At 41.9% G+C, this 20171-nt stretch overlaps 2 protein-coding genes across 5 annotated transcripts in view; one reads left to right on the forward strand and one right to left on the reverse strand.

Moving 5' to 3' along the window:
• The first annotated feature begins 47 nt into the window (after nucleotides 1-47).
• Nucleotides 48-6504, forward strand: CDC26 (cell division cycle 26). Of its 4 annotated transcripts, none has more exons than XM_015076043.3 (4): nucleotides 48-191; nucleotides 2056-2164; nucleotides 2679-2800; nucleotides 6075-6504. In XM_015076043.3, exons 2-4 carry the CDS (start codon nucleotides 2113-2115, stop codon nucleotides 6249-6251), a joined length of 351 nt encoding a protein of 116 aa, XP_014931529.1. In that variant the 5' UTR covers nucleotides 48-191; nucleotides 2056-2112; the 3' UTR covers nucleotides 6252-6504. The 4 variants fall into 4 exon arrangements, with proteins under 4 accessions (XP_014931529.1, XP_053060752.1, XP_014931545.1 ...); XM_053204777.1 differs by lacking the exon at nucleotides 2056-2164 and adding an exon at nucleotides 1898-2013 and having other exon boundaries at nucleotides 51-191; XM_015076049.3 differs by lacking the exon at nucleotides 48-191 and adding an exon at nucleotides 454-596.
• A 2894-nt stretch (nucleotides 6505-9398) lies between these two features.
• SLC31A1 (solute carrier family 31 member 1) overlaps nucleotides 9399-20171 on the reverse strand; it is a 40801-nt gene continuing 30028 nt past the window's right edge. The window contains exons 2-5 of the mRNA XM_027034861.2: nucleotides 17096-17261; nucleotides 16458-16530; nucleotides 13830-13998; nucleotides 9399-12760 (exon numbers count right to left, since the gene is read on the reverse strand). Coding sequence (XP_026890662.1) covers nucleotides 12559-12760; nucleotides 13830-13998; nucleotides 16458-16530; nucleotides 17096-17194 — 543 coding nt within the window. The 5' untranslated portion in view covers nucleotides 17195-17261 and the 3' untranslated portion in view covers nucleotides 9399-12558. The remainder of the gene's footprint in view (nucleotides 12761-13829; nucleotides 13999-16457; nucleotides 16531-17095; nucleotides 17262-20171) is intronic.

The following is a 20171-nucleotide window of genomic DNA, read 5'->3' on the forward strand; positions in this document are numbered from 1 at the left end:
AGCATGATGGGAATCGTAGTAGGCGAGAGTCGTGGCGCCAATCGAAGAGCCTCTGAGGAAAGCGGGCGGAGGACGAGGTTCTGCAGGAGGGAGATCCAGAGCAGTCTGGGAAGTGTAGTCCAGTGAGCTTAGCAGGAGACTCGCGGGGGGCGCCGGGGTTCCGGGAAGAGGCTGAGCTGGGTTGAAAAGAGGTAGGTGCGTCGAGTCGCGCGGCCCTGGGCTGAACTCCGGTAGCAAATGGAGGGCTTCCGAGGCCGGTTGTCGCTCTTGGCCCTAATAAGAGGGGCTTCACGCCTCCTGAGCGGAGGGCCATGTTGCCATGGACACCCTCTCCCTGGACTGGTGAGTGCCGCTCTGGAGCTGCGGAGGGAGTGCTGTTCTCCGCTGTGGGGACGTTGTCCCAGGGCCTTCCTCTGAGTTGGGTGAATTTTTGGTGTATTTGAGCAGTGGCGACAGATTAGGCTCAAAGAGCCTTCTAGCGCCAAAGTAAAAATAAAGACCCGGAGGAGGAGGTATGGCCTGCTTTTGTTGAAGTTTGTATTCAGCCCGGTCTTTGTGTCTGACTCCGAGTGAGATGATGCCCACGAAAGCGTCAGGTAAACTGAGCCCAGGCAACTCTGCGTGGCCCTGGGTTCCGCTGGGTGCTGGGACATCGGAGGTAACAAGGCAAAGGTTTTGCCCCCGTGTTGGGGGTGGAGATGCTTAAACTGTTGGTGTTTCTTGAGCTGGACAGCCCCCCCCCTTCCCCAAGGGCAATTACAATAATAATAGCTATTGTTTATTGAGTGTTTACTAAATGCCAAGTCACGTTCTAGGAACTTGCTGTGCATTACGTCGTTCAATCTATGCAACAACAGAGTACAGAAACCTGAGGAAACTAAGGGCCAGTGAAAGATGAAACTAATTGTCCAAGATCAGTGGCGTGTGGCATTAGAATCTCGCCCCCTGCCCTTTGGCCTCCGGAGGGAGCTCTTTTGCCCGTTACTCTGTACTGCCTCCTAGTGGCGAGCTTTTCACAGTTTGCAGAAAAGTGAAGAAAACCTACAGCAGGGTTTTTCTTCCTTTTAAATATTCTTTCCTCCCTTATTCCCCCCTTGGAACTTTGGCTTCCTCTACCATTTGTTTACATTGAATTCAAGATAGTATTTGATTTCATACAAAGCAATTTTGAAATGTAATGTGCCAGCCGGTTCTGTTCCAAGCTTCCAGGGAGGATACATTTCTTCCTTCGTATACTTCAGAGTCTCTAGCTACTTCCTAGATAGATGTGATAATAATTTATATCTGTACATACTCTTTGAAAGTAAGCTCCACACCCAACATGGGGTTTGAACTCATGACCCTGAGATTAAGACTACGTATGCACTACCTACCGACTGAGCCAGACAGACGCCCCTGTAATTGTACATACTTTAAAGGAGCTTTCACTTACATCATTCTCATTTAATTTTCACCATGTAGTTTTTATAGGAGGCTGACATTTATTAACCACAATGAACAGCCTCAACTTCATTTTTAATATAGAGCTAATTTTGTCAGCTTCAGAGGGTTTCTGTGTTAAAATAAAAGTCCAAAGAAGGGGAGTGGAAAAGCGTAGCACAGCGTTCAAGAAAAGTTCGTTTCGTCTAATTGGGGTGTCTTAGTTTATTCAACAACACATTTACTGACTGGTTATTATAGATTCACACTACTTGGGGCAATGGAGACTATAAAGATGTTGCCCTCAACAGGTTGTGAACTCAGTTGGGGAGTTTCACTGTCTTTAAGGAAATTGCTTTTTGTTAGCATAAGCATTACCTTGGGTTTTCAGAGTGTTCTTTTGAGCCTCTTTGCGTACTTGTTCTCTCTGCCTGGAATGCCCTTCCTTACCCTCCTTTCTCTGCCTGCCCTTCACAAGTCAGCTTAGAGATCTCCTCCAGGAAGTCTTCCACATCCCTGTCTACCCCACACTCTGCCCAGACTGGATTGGGTGCCTGTGTGGTGCCATCGTGTTATCCTCATCATCTTATTAGAGCATGTTGCAATTTTCTGTTTACGTGTTTGTTTTCCCCACAGACTGCGACTATGCCTTTTAACTCTGTAGCTGGAGCACAAGAAGTGTTTGTTTAATGAATGACCTGTCCATTTAGGACCTATTTAGACCCTGAGGATAACCCCGTGAATTGTGAGTTATATGGAGTTTGCCTAAAATTTAGTAAACTGATTTCAGTATTCAGGAAATCTCTTACAGATTCACAAATCTCTTACAGTTCTCACACAGAGCTGAACAAATTTAACGGCTGTGTACTCTCCCACTAACTATACCGAATTAAGATGTGATGATTTATTTATTTATTTAATTTATTTCTAAGATGTGATATTTTAACTTTCTTCTCTAAGGTGGAATGTTTCTTTAAATGTGACTGGAGCATAAGATTAAGGCGATTATTGCCTAGAATTCTCTTTTATAGGCAGCTTGCTCTTTTTTTTTTTCCTTGAAAACTGTTTTTTTTGGAATTGCGGAGTTACAGATCTCCATCATGTAATAATCATACATCAGATGACATCAAAGTGTCTGTGTGAACCCAAATGAGTCTTTTGTATCACTATTCATTTAGCATGCATGCTGACAAATTGATCTTGTATTTGTAGCTGAGGTTTTTCCCCTCCAGTTTTTCCTCCTTTGCTATTTCTAACAGCTGACAGTTCACTGGGTCTGGCCCTTGGGGTTGATCTCATTATGCTGCGGCGAAAACCAACCCGCCTGGAGCTGAAGCTTGATGACATTGAGGAGTTTGAGAGCATTCGAAAGGACCTGGAGGTAAGAATACAACTTTTGAACCCTTAGGGATATTTAAAACAATAGCTCTTAACTTTTGAACTCCAGATGCTTATACCAATAGCTTATTTGAAACCTCTATTTGGATGCTTTACAGGCATCTCAGACTTAATGTGTTAGTTTCCTGTGGCTTGCTATAACAAATTACCACAAAATTGGTGGTTTAAAACAACAGAAATCTATTTTTTTACGATTCTGTAGGCCAGAAATCTGAAATCAGTGTGAGTGGTCCCAAATCACGGTGTCAGCAGGACCGATGCTCCCTCCAGAGGCTCTGGAGGAGAATCCATTCCTTGACTCTCAGCTTCTGGTAGCCACTGGTATTCCTTGACTTGTGGCTACATCACTTCAGTCTCTGTGTCCACGATCACATTGTTTTCTCTTGTTCTGTCTGTGAAATCTCCCTTGGCCCTCTCTTACAAGGATACATGTGATGGCGTTTAGGGCCCACCCAGATAATTCCAGGATAATGTCTCCATTTCAAGATCCTTATCACATCTGCAAAGACCCTTTTCCCATGTAAGGCAACATTTAGAGGTTCAAGGATTAGGACCTAAGAGCTTTGGAGGTCACGGTTCAGCCTACTGAACTGAACACGTTAGAACAAAAAAACCTCTACACCTCTTGATTTTTTCCCTCAAGGCGGTTCCACCTCAGTGTTCCCTTGTGGGTATCTATATAGATGCTCAAGCCAGAAATCTAGGAGTCACTCCTGAGTTCTAGCTTTTCCTTACCCTTTATTTTTGCCCTGTGCGTCTCCACGGTTACAACCCCAGTCCAAGTAACCATCGTCTCTCTCTGTACAATCTCAGTTGCGTCTTAAATGGTCTTCCTACTTGCATTTTAGTTTCGTTAACCCATTCTTCATCAGGTTTCTAGAATGATCTTTAAAAATTTTCAGATCATGTCATTCCCCTGCTTAAAACTACTCATGGTTTCCTGCACATAGAATAAAATCTCAGTTCCTTACCATGGCCTACAAGATTTGGTATGTTCTGGCCCCTCGGGTTTTACCTCCTGCCATTCTTTGCTTTGGTCTCTGTACCCCAGGCACACTGGCTTTCTTCCATTTCCTTGAATACGCCAAGCTATTTTATCACTCGTGGCCTTTGCCCATGTTATTTTCCTCTCCCCCTTTCTTCATGTCTGTTTAAATGTCACTTTCTCAGTCTGAGATGCTGCTTCTGACCTATCCCAAGTTAAGAGTGTCATTCCCATCAAGCTGTCACCATCTCATTAGGGTCTCTCAAAGCACTCTATTCTTTTACTTTACAGCATTTGTTATAATTTACAGTGATTTGCTTATTGTAAAAGCATTTATATTAGGAGCCTTGATTGTAGAAATCATGTCTGTCTGCTTCACTGTTGAGATCCCAGCGTCTGGTATGATGGTAGGAACTCTGTATGTTTTGTTTTGTTTTGTTTTGTTTTGTTTTGTTTTGTTTTTAAGTAGGCTCCACGTGGGGCTTAAACTCATGCCCCTGAGATCAAGACCTAAGCTGAGATCAAGAGTCAGACACTTAACCGACTGAGCCACTCAGGTGCCCCTCAGTATGTATTTTTAAGTGTAGCTTATCCCCCAGTATTAGATGTCCATTGATAAGACTTAAATTCTTTAGTAACCCTCAGAATAACTCCTTGACTCCTTAGGATGGTGTACAAGGCCCTTTGTGGCGTAGTCCTTGCTCATCTCTCCACTTTATCTTCCACTGACAAGTTATCTTTAATCTCAGTGCCTCTGCACACTCGGTTCTCTTTCCCTGAAATGCCCTTCAGTATGGTTTAAACTTCAGCTGGAATGAGTCTCATAAAGTGTTGGCATACTGAACTTTGACTCTGCAGAATCAGCTCACTATTGAGTCAGTCTTTCTACTAAAGGCAATTATCCAGTGAGTTGGACCTGTTTTAGAGCAACTTAGGAATAGTTTTGCCTTAAACTAAACTTAAATGAAACCAACAGAAACTGGTATTTCATTTGTTACTGAAATTAGTTTAATTACATTTTGATGACTCTGGATTCTGAAACAGTCAGCAGTTATTCATGGTGGGAAGCCTTTTAAATGATTTCATTCCATTTGGACATTCTCAGTTTCTCATGGCTTATAAAATGATAGTATCCTTTGCCTTTTAACCTGTTTTCACTAAGGTATTTGGGGTGAACTTTGTAATGTTACTTATTGGTAATGTAGACTAACTAGAGAGTAACTCGGAAAGGTCATTTTATATACACACATACATATAGATGTATAAAGTAACATCTTATTCAGTGTACTTCTATGATCTGGGCACTTACATGCGGAGTTCATTAGTAAGTGGTGAATAATAGTGGGGCTTCCAGTGGCTAGAGTAGTCATTCTCCTAATGCACACTGGATAAAACATTTGTTCATTCTCTCAGGGAATGTTATTATCTAATACCATCTTTATAGTTAGGTAGTAGTAGTTATGGGATCAGGGTTAGTCTGTCTTTGAAAATGATCAAACTGAGGGGCACCTGGCTGGCTTAGTCGGTGGAGCATGCAACTTTTGATCTCGAGGTTTGTGAGTTCAAGCCCCACGTTGGGTGTAGGGATTACAGATAGCACAAAACCTTGTATTCCTGTGTTACATTTAATCTCATGGTGTTAGGGAAACTGTTAATTTCTGGTGGTTATTGCTTTACCACTTAATTTTTCCATCTGTTCTCTTGAACAGATTTACATTTACTGAAACACCCTTCTCTCCCTCTTGTCTACCAACTCTTATTTTTTTTTTCCTTGTTTTATTGAGGAGTAACTGACATACATCACTGTGTAAGTTTAAGATGTAGAGCATGATGGTGTGATTGACAGATATTGTGAAATGATGACCACAGTACGTTCAGCTAACATCCATCTTCTCATTATTATTTATCTTTCTAATTGCAGCTTCCTGCTCTGAAGCTGTACCACTGCACACCCAATTCTCCCTTCTTTGTGTCTCTTTGGTAGTGTGGACTTTCCTCTGTTATAGCCACGATCACCCTGTGTTGTCACTGTCTGTTTACCTGTTTCCCGGTTAGACTGTGACATCCTGGAGGGTAGGGGTTATATCTTTTATCACTATATCCCTGTATCCCCCTTGTACCCTTATTATCCATTTAAACCTAGGATTTCAGCTTCTTATTCCATAGACCCTAACCCTAGACTTTACCGTATGCCTAGTGCATGGTAGGTGCTAAATAAATGTTTGGTAATGGAAAGAATGTTGCCTAAATCCTAAAACTTTTATACTTTCAGAACCGTAAGAAACAAAAGGAAGAAGTGGATGTCGTAGGAATCAGTGATGGAGAAGGTGCCATTGGGCTCAGCAGTGACCCCAAGAACCGGGAACAAATGATTAATGATCGAATTGGTTATAAACCCCAACCCAAGCCCAACAATCGTTCATCTCAGTTTGGAAGTTTTGAATTTTAGAGGCAGATTATCTTGCATGCCAGAGCCCTGGAATGGAGTAAAATGATGGCAGAAGTACAAATAAGGTTTAGAGAATTGAGTGCTTGAAGTCAAGCAGAATGTTTTACTCCTGCAGAGAAATACTTCTGCATGAGATAACTAATGCTTACCTTTCACTCTAAGTGGAAATCCAAACTCTAGTTTATCTCTGGAAAATTTGACTCTATAAAACTTGTCTGACTTTGTTTTTAAAAATAAATCTATTTTTGGAAAAGTGTGCAACACCCTTAATGAAGTATAAGAATAGTACTGTTAACCTCAAGACTTTGAAAGGTAATTGCTCCAAGAGGTGACATCATTCTTCCCACCTTTACTGAGTGTCTAAACACAGGACACTTGCAGTTGATCCCTGTCACGGACTCATTCAACTTGTCTCTTCAAGTATTTATTGAGTTTCTGTTATGTGCCAGGACCATTTTAGGCATTTAGTAACATCAGTGAACAAAATCCAAGATCTCTGCCCTTGTGGAGATTAGATTCTAGTGATTTTGTATAAATGTGATCAAGCTGTGGGTTTCCAGAATCTATTTACAGAATGGCTTTGTAGCTAGTTTGGGCATAATTTGGGGGGGGGGGGGGGAACAGGCAGTGGAGAAAAACATGATAATAGGAATGCTAACAATATTCCCATCATTCCAATTTGCCATCCTTTTCCAACTTGCCTAAGAATTTTTGCCACCAGGAGCTAATCTGAGAGGGTAATTTAGAATCGGAGGGGAGGAGGGGCGCCTGGCTGGCTCAGGAGCATGTGACTCCATCTTGGGGTTGTGAGTTCAAACCCCACATTGGGTGTAGAGATTACTAAAAAAAAAAAACCTTAAAAAAAATCATGTCCTATTGTTTTCACTGTTTAATTCAACTACAGTGAATTGCCAACTGTGGTAGAAGGAGCCTCGAGGGTCATCAGTTTTTAATTTTATTTATTTTGAGAGACTGTGCATGCGTGCACACACTTGAGCAGGGGAGGGGCTGAGAGAGGGAGAGAATCCCAAGCAGGCTCCTCATTGTCAGTGCAGAACCCAGTGTGGGGCACAAACTCATGAGCTGTGAGATCATGATCTGAAATCAAGAGTCAGATGCTTAACTGAGCCATCCAGGTGCCCCTGGAATCATCAGTTCTGAAGAGACCCTTTGGCAAGATTTTACCCAGTTCTAGGGGTAGGTTAAGGCTGGGTAAAAAGATTATGGGAGAGGCAGAGCACCTGGGTGGCTCAGTCGGTTGAGTGTCCAACTTTGGTTCAGGTCATGATTTCACAGTTCATTTCAAGCCCCACATTGAGCTCACTACTGTCAGCACAGAGCCCGCTTCAGATCCTCTGTCCCCCTCTCTCTGCCCCTCCCCCACTTGTGCATGCACCCTCTCTCTCAAAAATAAACATTAAAAAAATACACATGGGAGAGGCAGTGATAGAAAAGGATATATAGTTCTCTTTCTCCAACTGTTCTTTCAAAACCTTTATACTTCCAGTTTGATAAAAGACCTTCAATTCTGTTATGGTCTTAAAGACAGAGCAAGAGTCAGGCTCCAGATAGGGAAATTGAGTACATTACCTCGAAGCCTGCAAAGGCCAGGATAGAAGAGGAAAAAAAAGGCGGGGTGGGGGAGGGGAGAGAAACTAGCTTCTGTCTTAAGCTGTCACTTCCCAGCATGAGTAGGCACAGAAGCATGAAAACATTGAGCCTCCTTAATTTCTTCTTCCCTCCTAACCAGCCAATACTCAGAGGGCTGTATATGTAAAGACACTGTATGGAGTGCGTTATACAGATTATCTCATTTAATCTTTAACTCCTGTGAGAGTACTAGATCCTAATTTTACAAAAGGGGAAACTAATGCTCAGCTATTAAGCTGAGATTTGAACCCAAGCATATTGATTTCTGAACCCATGTCTAAACTTTATGGCTACACTGCTCTCCTAGTCTCCCCCTGCTGGGTCTAGAATGTGAGGCTATCTATCAGGGGCAGAGTGAGAGGATGCCATTCCAGTTCGCAGGAAATTTCCATGCCATTTTATGTATACAGGAGACATTTACCAGATGAGTACATAAGGGCTTATTGCAGCATAAATCCTTTTAGACACAACTAAAACCCCATGCATAAATTGTTATTCCTTAGGTCCTAGTGTTCATTTCTAGAAAATGGTCACGTGCTCGTGAAGAGCTACTAACCTCATCCCGAAGAGCTTACCTTTCAGTTCCTGAAAGCTGGAGTAAAAATCATCAAAAATATACTTACTATCGTCCAGTTGCCTATTAAGTGCTAGGTGACTTATACATATTGCTCCCAAGTTGAAAATGGTACTATTATTGCCTTTTTATAAATGAGAACACTAAGGTTTAGGGATTATCAAAATCACTTGCCTAAGGTCACACTTCTGTTTTTTTTTTAAATTTTATTTTTGAGAGAGTATGAGCAGGGGAGGGGCAGAAAGAGGGAGACACAGAATCCGAGGCAGGCTCCAAGCTCTGAGCTGTCAGCACAGAGCCCAACACAGGGTTCGAACCCACGAACCGTGAGATCATGACCCAGGCCGAAGTTGGAGCTTAACCACCTGAGCCACCCACATGCCCCAAGGTCACACTTCTGGTAAGTGGGGGAGCCAAGATTCAAACCCAGGTATGCTGGACTCCAAAGTCCATGTTCCTCATACTACACTATGGAGGTGACTAGGGATGGTCCTGGATGGTAAGATGCTTTCTGGGGGCCAGTGAGTAGGAATGGCAGATAACAGCAGCGTTCTGGCATTTCTGAAGGGATAGGCAGGGCCAGTGCTCACTTCAAGCCTTGGTCATGAAGATCCTAGAGGCCCAACTCAGGGCCTCTTGCCCAATAGCATAAACACCGAAGAAGAGATTAGGATATGGTGGGTTAGCTTTTAAATTCAGGAATCCGTGGTATGCCGAGTTATTTGCAGCTTCATGAAGACCCTGTCTCCTGTGAGAAATGTCATGTAGATCTGCTGGCATGTACTAGCTTGTCATTTTAAGGAGAGTAGGATGAAAACGTAAAGGGATCAAAACACTTAAAAGTCGGACATCTTAAAAACTGATGGTAATGGCCAAGAAAAAGACCACTTACTCTACTGTCACTCTGGGCAGAAAGACATGCATAGAATCACAAAATCAAAATATTTATTTTGTTCTTTTACATATGACACTGTTAAAACATTCCTACTACAGCAATACTGCTCTCCAGGAGCTTACAATCTAAAACGGTCAACATTAATTGTAGACTCAGTGATTAAGGCATTATATCAAATGCAGACTTTGTATCTTTAGATGTATCTTCTGAAAGAAGCAGCTGGAGAGAGCAGGATCAAAATTAAAGGACATGAACTTGTAACCCCTGCCCCCTCCCCTTCCAGCTCCTTATAAGAAACTCTGTGGCTAGATCCCAAGCCCAGAGCCTCAGTCTGAAATAGAATTCCAGACAGTCCTACCATAGAAGTAGTGAAGAAACCTTAATTTTTCATTTGCTGTTGGACACAGAGGATTCCCTGTTCGTGGACAACGAGGGGCTGAGTGTTCCTCCAACATAGACTGGAGACAGCACCTAAGATTCTGGGACTTTGCAGGTGGTACTAGTAGGCAGCCCTTTACTCAGCTTTTTATAGACATTCCGGCAGAACAACTTCTCCTCAAAGCGTGCTTAAGGGGTTTTACAACTTCTGACGGGTATCTAGATCCACTGCACAGCTATGTCCACTGCATCAGGAGGGCTAAGGAGATTAATAAACCAGATACATGGGATTAAAGACTGAAAAGACAGAAGAGGAAAGAAAAGCCAAAGAAAAGGCGATACAGGCTTCTAAGAGATGTTGAACAGGGAAGGAAGAAAAGAAATTTGGATCCAGAAGGAACAAAGAAGTCAGGCACTAAACTGATGAACAGAGATACACAAATCAAAGTCAATGAGATCATTAACACAATCCAAGAGCTCAAGAAAGATGGAATTTAAGGTTTAAATTGTTTCTCCTTCACTAACTTCTTCCTTTGGCAACCTAATCTAAGAATTGCTGGAATTCAGGTTTTATATGACACTCGATCTTGAATACCTGAAGACCTATCCCAAACTGATGTTTCTCTGTTGAGTTTCAAACTCACAGCACTTTGTCTTAACTGGCCTCGATTTTTCTTACCTTACTGATAAAGTCCTGTTTCTGAAAAGGATATTTTATAGCAGCTCATGCCAAGATTTCCAGAGAGCACCAGGGTCACTATTAAACATTGAGTCTTATTTTCTCATGGTTTTATTATTCCTTGGCTTCTGAGATAATAACAGGTTATTTACACCTTCCTGTTGGACTCTGTCGCTACCTGTCATTCACTCTACTCTTGCTAAATATCAGCACAAGTGGTTGGAATGAGAGAAAAGCACAAAACTCTAAATCTTGGTTCTTAGATTTTACCCTCGATCCAGGAAGCTGATAACCCTCTCTTGACTTAAAGCCATGGAAGTACACATTCCTTGCTCTCCAATATTTAACTGGCACCCACAGAGAAAGTACAAACTTCAAAACCACAACAGAGACAAACAGAATAGTTGTGTTTTGTCTCCTCTGCCCTGAGGCATGATTGGAGTCTAGCACCAAGGAGGGCAGGATTTAACAGACTAGCACAGGAAGAGTCGCTTCATGCAGGTAGTTTGGACTGGGAATGAGACTGCAGTGTAACCTAACAACTGAACAGAATAAAAATCCAGTGTGGTTCTTCATTGAGAAAAAGAGGTTTTGGCCACATGTGATCTAATGAAACCCCAGAGAGTAACGAAGATGGTCATGTAGAAGATGAGGACCTGCTTGGTGTGGACATGGATGCTGGGGGCTGAGGAAAATCTGATGATCAGCAGACCATACCCTAAACCTCTCCAAAGAGAGGGCTGGGCTTTTGCCCTTCTGACCCATGACTAGCTGATTTTATACTGCAGCTCAAAGGTCTTCCTCAATCTTCAAGCTACTTCTAAGAAACCACAGACCTTTAAAAATAAAGACTAGTGATTTCATACATACTGATAAAAGTTACTTTGGCTATAGCCCTTGGGCACACATACACACAGCTGGAGCAGAATAGATGTTTCTGGAATGATTAAGTATTGACCAGCAGCATTTAGTACACGAGTTAAGCTTAGACATATCACCTACCACCAGCAGTTCAAACTCCTGTGCCCAATACCAGGTAGCTCACCGCACCAGGTGACACGTCCTTAGTTTTAAAACAGAGATTTTCAAAGCGTGGTCCCCTGACCATCAGCAGAATCATCGCCTGGGAACTTGTTAGAAATGCCAATTTTGGGGCTCTGGGTTGAAGCCCAGAAGCTAGTGCTCTAACAAGCCCTTCGGGTGATTCCGATGCATGCTCAAGTTTGAAAACCACTGGTTTAGAGGCCAACATAAGAAAACAATAACGAACGAAAATGATTCAAACTCTTGATTCATTCAGCTGTGACAATCCAAGGTACCAAGTCAAAGTATCAATGGTTTTAGTTTAAAATATCTATTTCTAGTTTCTCAAATTGATTGTCATCTTTTTTTTTGATTGACAAGTTCGTTCTAATCAAAATGTCAAGTAGGAACACAAGTTCATGAGCCAGCCACCTAAGAATGCACACTTCTGCATGCCCCAGCCCTGTGTTTAGTCTCAAACCACCCTTCTAGACACTACAAAGATTCTGACGCAACACATCACAACTAGTGAAAGGCACAATGTATTTCACACTTATCGAATCCAAAGACTGGAACTCACTTTCAAGTGTTAAGTTTGGGTTCTGGGTTTAGTTGGGCCAGAATTTCCCTCAGCTTCCATCAATCCTAGCTGAATAGAATCTCCTTCCATCACCGACCCAGGAGAAACCCACCAAATTCACACACTGTCTGTTAACAAAATAAAAACAGAGGACTAAAAAAGGAAGCAGGTGATCAAGTCTTGAATAGAAAGCTACCTGGCTTGAACAAGAACATGTAACTTGGATCTAAGATGATGAGGGAGGAGAGATTCTGAGGGAATCTCAGATCATTAGAAAAAACCCAGGGAGGTTATCACCTTAGCTCAGAGACTAAAAGCTAAGCCTCTGTTGAGTAGGGGTGTGTGTGTGTGTGTGTGTGTGTGTGTGTGTGTGTGTGTGTGTGAGAGAGAGAGAGAGAGAGAGAGAGAGAGAGAGAGAGAGAGAAAGGAAATAAGGAGCAAGAAGGGAAGATTGGAGTAGGAATCATGTCTTTCAGTCTTGAACTGCTTCCCACTGCAATCGATAAGGCCGCACCATGGAGTTGAACGCTAATGGCAATGCTCTGTGATGTCCACCACCACTGCCTTCTTCCAGCTGAAGAGAAAGTATCCTGTGCCAGCCCCCGCTGCTACTGCAATGCAGAGGTACCCGTTGTAGGTCATGAAGATGAGCATGAGGAAGTAGCTGATGACCACTTGGATGATATGCAGCACTGTCTGCAGGAGGTGGGGAAAGCTCAGCATCTGTTGCCTGGAGAACAGAGAGGAACATAGCAATCAGGGACCCTGAGCAGTGTCTGGGCAGCTCAAGAGAAAGGGGGACAGTTCTGGTCACGAGCTCAGCTTGAACTGGACTCCTCACAGCCATCCAGGCAACTCATGGCTTCTTTGTGTATGTATGCTGTGTACGGTCCCTGGAGTGAAATATGATAGGGCTGCCGGGTTAATAAGAATCGGCCAGATACAGTTCTATGTCCGCAGGAGGAGGAGAGGAAGGAGGACTAATTCCCTAACTTACCTCTACCATGGATCCCAAAACGGAAGCCCTAAACCCTCCCATACTTATTTGAACATTTTCAGGCCTTCCACCTTTGCAAAGTTCACATTCTAAAAAACAGAAATAGAATCAAGGGTTGGGTAGTATAGTACAAAGTATTTACAAGGGATCAGGAGGAGTGGCTATCCCCTCTGTCACTTACCAGCTCTGTCACCTTAGGTAAGTCACAACATGTTTGGGCCTCAATAATACTGCACTTGCTTGAAAGCAGCATAGTGGTCTATAAGAGTGTTCAAGGACTCCAATTTATTTCAGTTTTTTTTTTTTTTAACTTATTTTCAAAGACAGAGAGATAGAGAGAGTGCGTGGGCGTGCATGAGTAGTGGAGAGGCATAGCCAGAGGGAGGGCCAGAATCTCAATCAGGCTCCACACCATCAGCACAGAGTCCGATGCAGGGTTCGAACGCATGAACCGTGAGATCATGACCTGAGCTGAAATCAAGAGTCGGATGCTTAACCTATGGAGTCACGCAGGTACCCCTTGGGTTTAGTTTTTAAGACCTACATTCCTATTAAAACTCAAAAATCTCGAAAGGCATTTGCCAATCTGTGGGGAAAAACCAGCAGTAATCTAAATACTTTCTTTGACGGAATACAGGTTTTCTATATAGTCTTACACTGTAAACCAAATGAGACTAGAGCTGGGTAGATATAGAATCACCAGTAACTCAAGAAGAGGGCTATTGCTAATAAAAGAGCTGCTTTGCTGCTTAACTAATCCAGCTTTCCAGAACTTCCCTCTGGATCTGTTCAGTCTTCTTACCCAACAGTTTTGTGTGTCTCCATAAGGATGGTTCCATTTGGTCCTGGGACAGGCATGGAATTGTAGCGGATGCTGACTTGTGACTTACGCAGTAGGCTCTCTCGGGCTATCTTGAGTCCTTCATAGAACATTGCTAGTAAAAACACTGCCACGAAAGCTCCCGCCATTTCTAAGTAGGGAAGGAAAAGATGGTGGTATGGTCAAACATGCAAAATCACTAGGTGGTGTGCTGTCCAAGCTAGAGAGACAACATAAAAAAGGGCTCCTTTCAGTGTCTGAACACATTACATCGTTGCCTCTCCTCTGCGCAGATAGAAGAGAATAGCAAAGACGGTGTGACGGTGTTAGTGAAAACCATTGCCTCCACTGAAGAACATACTCATTTTCTGATTATGATACAAAAAAATCATCTGAACAACAATAATCTTTAGGTCTGGCTGCTTGATGTCATAAATTTGCTGAACCACACAACATAGAGTACGCAAAAGGGGAATAAAACAACACTGTAAAGTGCTATTTCCTTGAGCAAAGAGAAAAAAAGAGACCTAAATCAAGAAATAGACTCTTCAGGTGGCTGGGTGGCTCAGTAAGTTAAGTGTCTAACTCTTGCTTTTGACTCAGGTCATGATATCGTAGTTCATGAGTTCAAGCCCCGTGTTGGTTGGACTCTGCACCGAATGGAGCCCGCTTGGATTCATTCTCTCTCTCTCTCTCTCTCTCTCTCTCTCTCTCTCTCTCTCTCCTCTCTGTCTTTGTCTGCCCCTCCTCCACTTGCATGTGCTCTCTCTCTCTCCCCTGGCTCTCAAAATTAATCAAGTAACTTAAAAAAAAAAAAAACATTGTAAAACAAATATTTTTAATGTTTATTTATTTTTGAGATGGGGGAGCGGGGAGGGGACGTGGGGGAGGGCAGCGAGAAGAGGACAGGGGATCTGAAGCGGGCTCAGCTCTGTGCTAACAATAGAGAGGCTGATGTGGGGCTGAGCCGAAGTCAGATACTTAACTAACTGAGCCACCCAGGCACCCGAAAACAGACTCAACTATAGAGAACAAGCTGATGGTTACTAGAGGGGAGGGGGTTGAAGGGGGGATGGGTGAAAAAGGGGATGGGGATTATGGAATACACTTGTGATGAGCACAGGGTGTTGTATGTAACTGCTGAATCATTGTATTGTACATCTGAAACTAATATAAGACTGTACGTTAAGTAACTAGAATTTTAAAAACTTAAAAACAAAGTGCTATTTCTTTCTTCTAAAGTTTATTTATTTTGAGAGAGAGAGAGAGAAAGAGAGAGAGAGACAGAGAGAGAGAGACAGAGAGAGAGAGAGAGAGAGAGAGAGAGACAGAGAGAGAGAGAGACAGAGAGAGAGAGCGCACAAATGGGGGAGGGACAGAGAGAATCCCAAGCAGGCTCTGCACTGACAGTGCAGAGCCCAACGCGGGGCTCAAAGTCACTAACTGTGAGATCATGACCTGAGCCAAAATCAAGAGACGGCACTTAACTGACTGAGACACCCAGGAACCCCAATAAAGTGCTATTTCTTGAATAAACATTTTAGTTCTAAGTCTTTCACATTGTTAATAATCATACGAATATACTCAAACTCCAGATTTAACACACTACTTGAACTAAATGCTTCCCCTTTTCTCCAAATTGATTTTGTGACTCCAAAGATATACCTTCTGAAAGCAGTTCAACTGATGATTGAGCTTGAGCAATTTGAATTTAAGGCATACCCACTTAACATTACAGACACACAGAAATGGGTATTAGTTATCTGCAAAGTAGGAATGACCCTAAGATGAGCCATGCCAAGAATCAGGAATGATGTAGACCGGTTTGGTATGCTAGAAAGAGCACAGGAGTAGGGAGGTCTAGAAAGTCTAGATCCCTGTCCTATCTCTGACATACTAATGCTATGTGATTTAGGGCTAATCATTTCAGCATTTGACCCTTAATGTATCTATCCATATAAAATGGAAGGACTATACTGGATCAATAGTTTTCTACCTAGGGTTATTTTGTGGTTGATGCAAAATGCTTATGTCATTTTTCTAAATGTTTATTTTTGAGGGGGCAGGGAGAGAGGGGGAGAGAGAGAGAGAGAGAGAGAGAGAGAGAGAGAGAGAGAGAGAGACGCAGACAGAGAATCTGAAGCAGGCTCCACACTATCAGCGCAAAGCCCAATGTGGGGCTTGAACCCACAAACTGTGAGATCATGACCTGAGCTGAAGTCAGATGATCAACCGACTGAGCCACCCAGGCACCCCCTTATGTCATTTTACCTTGACTATAGTCTTACGTCCAGGATCAATAACTTATCAAATAAGGAAGCACTCTAGAAAAGGATGAAAGGAAATGGATTGCAAAAAGACTCCTATCTGGTATCTAAATAATTATTTTTCAGAAACTCTAGAACATGTTATTTAAGGAAGGTTTACTGTAGGACCAAAATAAGCATTGTGTATCCTTACCTTCTAGGCAGTTAATAGGAAGATGATTATGTATCATAACCATAACCATTCAGTAATTATGGCAGAAAAAGCTGCTGGGTTTCTAGATTCTTTGTCACTGCCTCTCATGTGTCATTCTCGAATACCACCTGATGATGAAGGTTTACTCACCTCCAGCTGTATTGATCACCAAACCAGAAAATAACAGTTCCACATTCTTAAAGCCAAAGTAGAAGGTCATAGACTGCCAGAAAACCAAAACAAGTCAATTAGAGATTTCAGGTAAAGAAGCTTAGAGCATTTGAAAGTATCAGTTCTGGATTGTAAGAGACTTTCACTGAAGTAGGAGGCTCTCTACTTCATTTTAGCACAATCACCACAGACACGCTCTACAAGTATTCTTCCTTGTCCCTACCACCAACTTCTCTCTCTCTTTCTAATTTTAATTCCAGTGTAGTCAACAGACGGTGTTATATTAGTTTCAGGTACACAATATAGTGACTCAACAATTTTACACATTACTCGGCGCTCATCGTGATAAATGCACTGTCCTTTTCTCTTTTCCACACAAAGCAGAACTTAATTCAGAAAAGGGTCAATTTTGAATGGAAGGAATACGCAAGAGCCCCAGAAATCCTGGTGCTGGTGTGGCTCTGAAATTAACCTGCCACGTGATCTTGGGCAAATCACTGGTCTTGTCTGAGTCCGTCTCAGCTTTTCCTCATCAGTAAACTGATCTTTAAAGATGATAACTTGCCAGTCTATTACCCAAGTGGGGGTAAAAGGGCCGCCTCTCCTGAGGTACTCACCATCATCATACCGTCCATTCCCCCACCATGAGAGTGGTGGGCCGAAGTAGTCGGGTGGTGGTGGTGGTGAGGAGGCACCGTTGTACTGTTGTCAGCCATATGGCTTGTGCCCGTATGGTGGGAATGGTCCACGATTGCAGGAAAAGTTGAGACTCGGCAGAAGATTCTTTAAAGAAAAAGAATTATATATACTGACTTCATGATATAAAATCTTGATTATCTTTTAAATTTTGTTATTTTTATACACCTTATTTTTTAAATGTTTGTTTATTTTGAAAGAGAGAGAGAGAGAGAGAGAGAGAGAGAGAGAACAAGTGGGGGAGGGGCAGAGACAGAGGGAGACACAGGATTTGAAGCAGGCTCCAGGCTCTGACCTGTCAGCACAGAGGCAGATGTGGGGCTTGAACCCTCAAACTGTAAGATCATGACCTGAGCCGAAGTTGGACGCTTAACGGACTGAGCCACCCAGGTGCCCCTAAAATCTTGATTCTTGATAACTATTTGTTTATGTGGGATTTCATCCAATAGAGATTACCTTTGAGGACTGGTGCACAAGGGATTTGCGCCTAGGGTTTCAGAAACTTAACCCTTACTCTGCAGAATTGTTCTTTTGATAGGTATGTTCAAAGTACATCTAAATTTAAACATAAAAAGAAAAGTAGTTTCTTTGGGTTGCAAGAAACAATTTGTATAATGGACAGATTGATGTCATTAATGAAATTTAACTTCTCTAAGGCTTTCTAACCATAAATGTCAGTAGATTAAAAAAAAAAAGTACTTCAAATAATTCACCTAATTGGATGGCCTGTGTTTTATCAAGATATTAAGAATGCATTTTCACGTATAGGACAACCAGCCTTCAGCTAATTTAAACTTGAAGAAAAGGTCTATTACTGCCCTAGGCAAGCAATGTGCTCAGAAGATACAATTTCAATCTTAGCTGAGCATTAGAGCTAAGAACACTGCAAACAGGTATAAATTGATATTCTATATTAAATTAGGTCCAGACGACTGGATATTCAGCCTTGTGTCTTTACTGTCACATTACTGGTTTACTGCAAAAGTCCACCTGGGACATAAACCAAGGAGCAAAAACTCCTGTAGCTGGGGTGGGGGTAGAGAGTGGGAAGCTGAGAGTGAGGTGTTGGTGGATTCTCTTTATGTGTCCCTCAACTCCAGTCTGTGGAGGAAAAGTGTGCTTTAGAAATTCCTCAGCCTGAGTGTGCTTCTCATTCAATCAATCAATATTTATCAAGCTCCTACTATGTGCCAAACTCTGAGCTAAGTGCTAGTGATTCTGTGAATAAGACAAACGAGGTACCTCATGGAGAGAGAAATGACAAAGTAAACAGAACAATTTCATGGTGTGATTAGTGCTGTGAAGGAAATAGGGTAATATGGCAGCATTACTAGGAGGTGGAAAAAGGCATATCTTAGACCAGGAAATCTTTTTAGATTCAGGGAGTTATGTATGTCTAACTTAAAAGCACAAATATTCAGTCACCTATTTTCCCCTCTTCAAACTCCCGTCTCATGATTCTATGACAGCAAGCTTAAGAAACAGGCTTGTATTTCCAGCAAAAGACGAGGCAACGTATCAGTAAGGGACAATCAAAGTTCAACTCTGAATTTAAGTAATTTTCATGCCAGACACTATATTATTTCATAATTATAGAGCTTGACAATCTGGTATTATTAATACTATGGACATAAAGGACATCTGTAACAGGCTCTTTGTCCATAAAATTTTTATAGCACAGAGTAAAAACAGAATACACACAAAAATAATCAACACAACAGCACCCAGAAAATTTCAGTGATGGGAGAAATTAAGTGGGCAGCAGTTTTCGGATAAAAGAATCACGGTAGAAGGGAGAGAGCACTGGTATCTGAGTGATGACAGATTATAGTTTTTGAGCCGAGCAAGTGCAGTGAAGCAAGCATGAGAAGACTTTTGCCAGCCAGAAAGACTGAGAACACATCCTCATAAAGAGACTCAAGTACAAGTCACGGTTTGTTCTCTTCCAAGAAGAGTTTGAAAAGTGATTATAACAAAAGAAAACCATAAAGGATAACTTCATTTCACATTATCAACCCGAATCCTGGCCACTGATTCAGTGATTATTTGCAGTGTCTTCTGGTGTAAAAGACTGAGGGAAATAAGATACAGAGATGAACCAGACATACAGTCTTTCACCAAGGAGCCTCAATGCTAAAAGCTAAACAGGGAAACCGAACAGTTTTAATTTTTCATTTTGGGCATAAAAAGACATGTAAAGAGCAGCTTAAAAAGCAAGATCTTAGCACCACAAACTAAAGATTTGCACCCTTGAAATCCTTGATGAACTTTCACATATTCTTCCCATTAACATTTTAAGACCCACAGGTTCCTACTTGTTTAGGTACCTCATTATAGTTAGAGACACCTGCTCAATGAAGACCTATCATCAAATCTCTTCAGACATATCACTGGCCCGATAATTCATCTGTCCAAATCTAAAGAACGCCTTTCAAAGTATGCACCTGTTTTAAATGTCATCTTTGTAGGATAAATTTCACTTTCAAACATACTAGGAAATAGAGCAGGAATAGAATCTATTTTCTTTCATTGTGAGTGGACAATAGATTTCTTGTAATGGAATCCTATGCAAGGCTTGCCCCATAGTGTATGAATAGGAAGGTACAAATCTGGTGGATTAATGTATATACATACACTCCAGATGCAAACTCAAACCAATCCTGGGCTCACTACAAGTCTGTTCCAGCAAAAATGCCATGGGAATATATATATATATATCTATCTATCGATATATCTATCTATAGATAGATATATCTATCGATATATCTATAGATAGATATATCGATAGATATATATATCTTAGAAATTGATTATTAAAGCATCAAAAATTAAAGCAATTATATTCTTTTCTCTTCCTACTTGACTTTTCAGTGCTGTGTCCTATGTGTTTGGATAACTCATCTTCTATAGCAATCAAACACATCTAACCCCTTCTCTTCAGAAGAGAAATTCTACTTACAGGAGGTAAACTGGCAGTTGGTTAGTGTAAGTCTGTTT

The sequence above is a fragment of the Acinonyx jubatus genome, chromosome D4, assembly GCF_027475565.1.
Source record: "Acinonyx jubatus isolate Ajub_Pintada_27869175 chromosome D4, VMU_Ajub_asm_v1.0, whole genome shotgun sequence".
NCBI lineage: Eukaryota > Metazoa > Chordata > Mammalia > Carnivora > Felidae > Acinonyx > Acinonyx jubatus.

Excerpts from the sequence above, each read along its gene's own strand:
- CDC26 (XM_015076043.3), top strand. The coding sequence starts at position 2,113 with ATGACCTGTCCATTTAGGACCTATTTAGACCCTGAGGATAACCCCGTG. Across the intron at positions 2,165-2,678 it reads TGAGGATAACCCCGTGAATT|CTGACAGTTCACTGGGTCTG; the intron begins GTGAGTTATATG and ends TATTTCTAACAG. Across the intron at positions 2,801-6,074 it reads GCATTCGAAAGGACCTGGAG|AACCGTAAGAAACAAAAGGA; the intron begins GTAAGAATACAA and ends TTATACTTTCAG.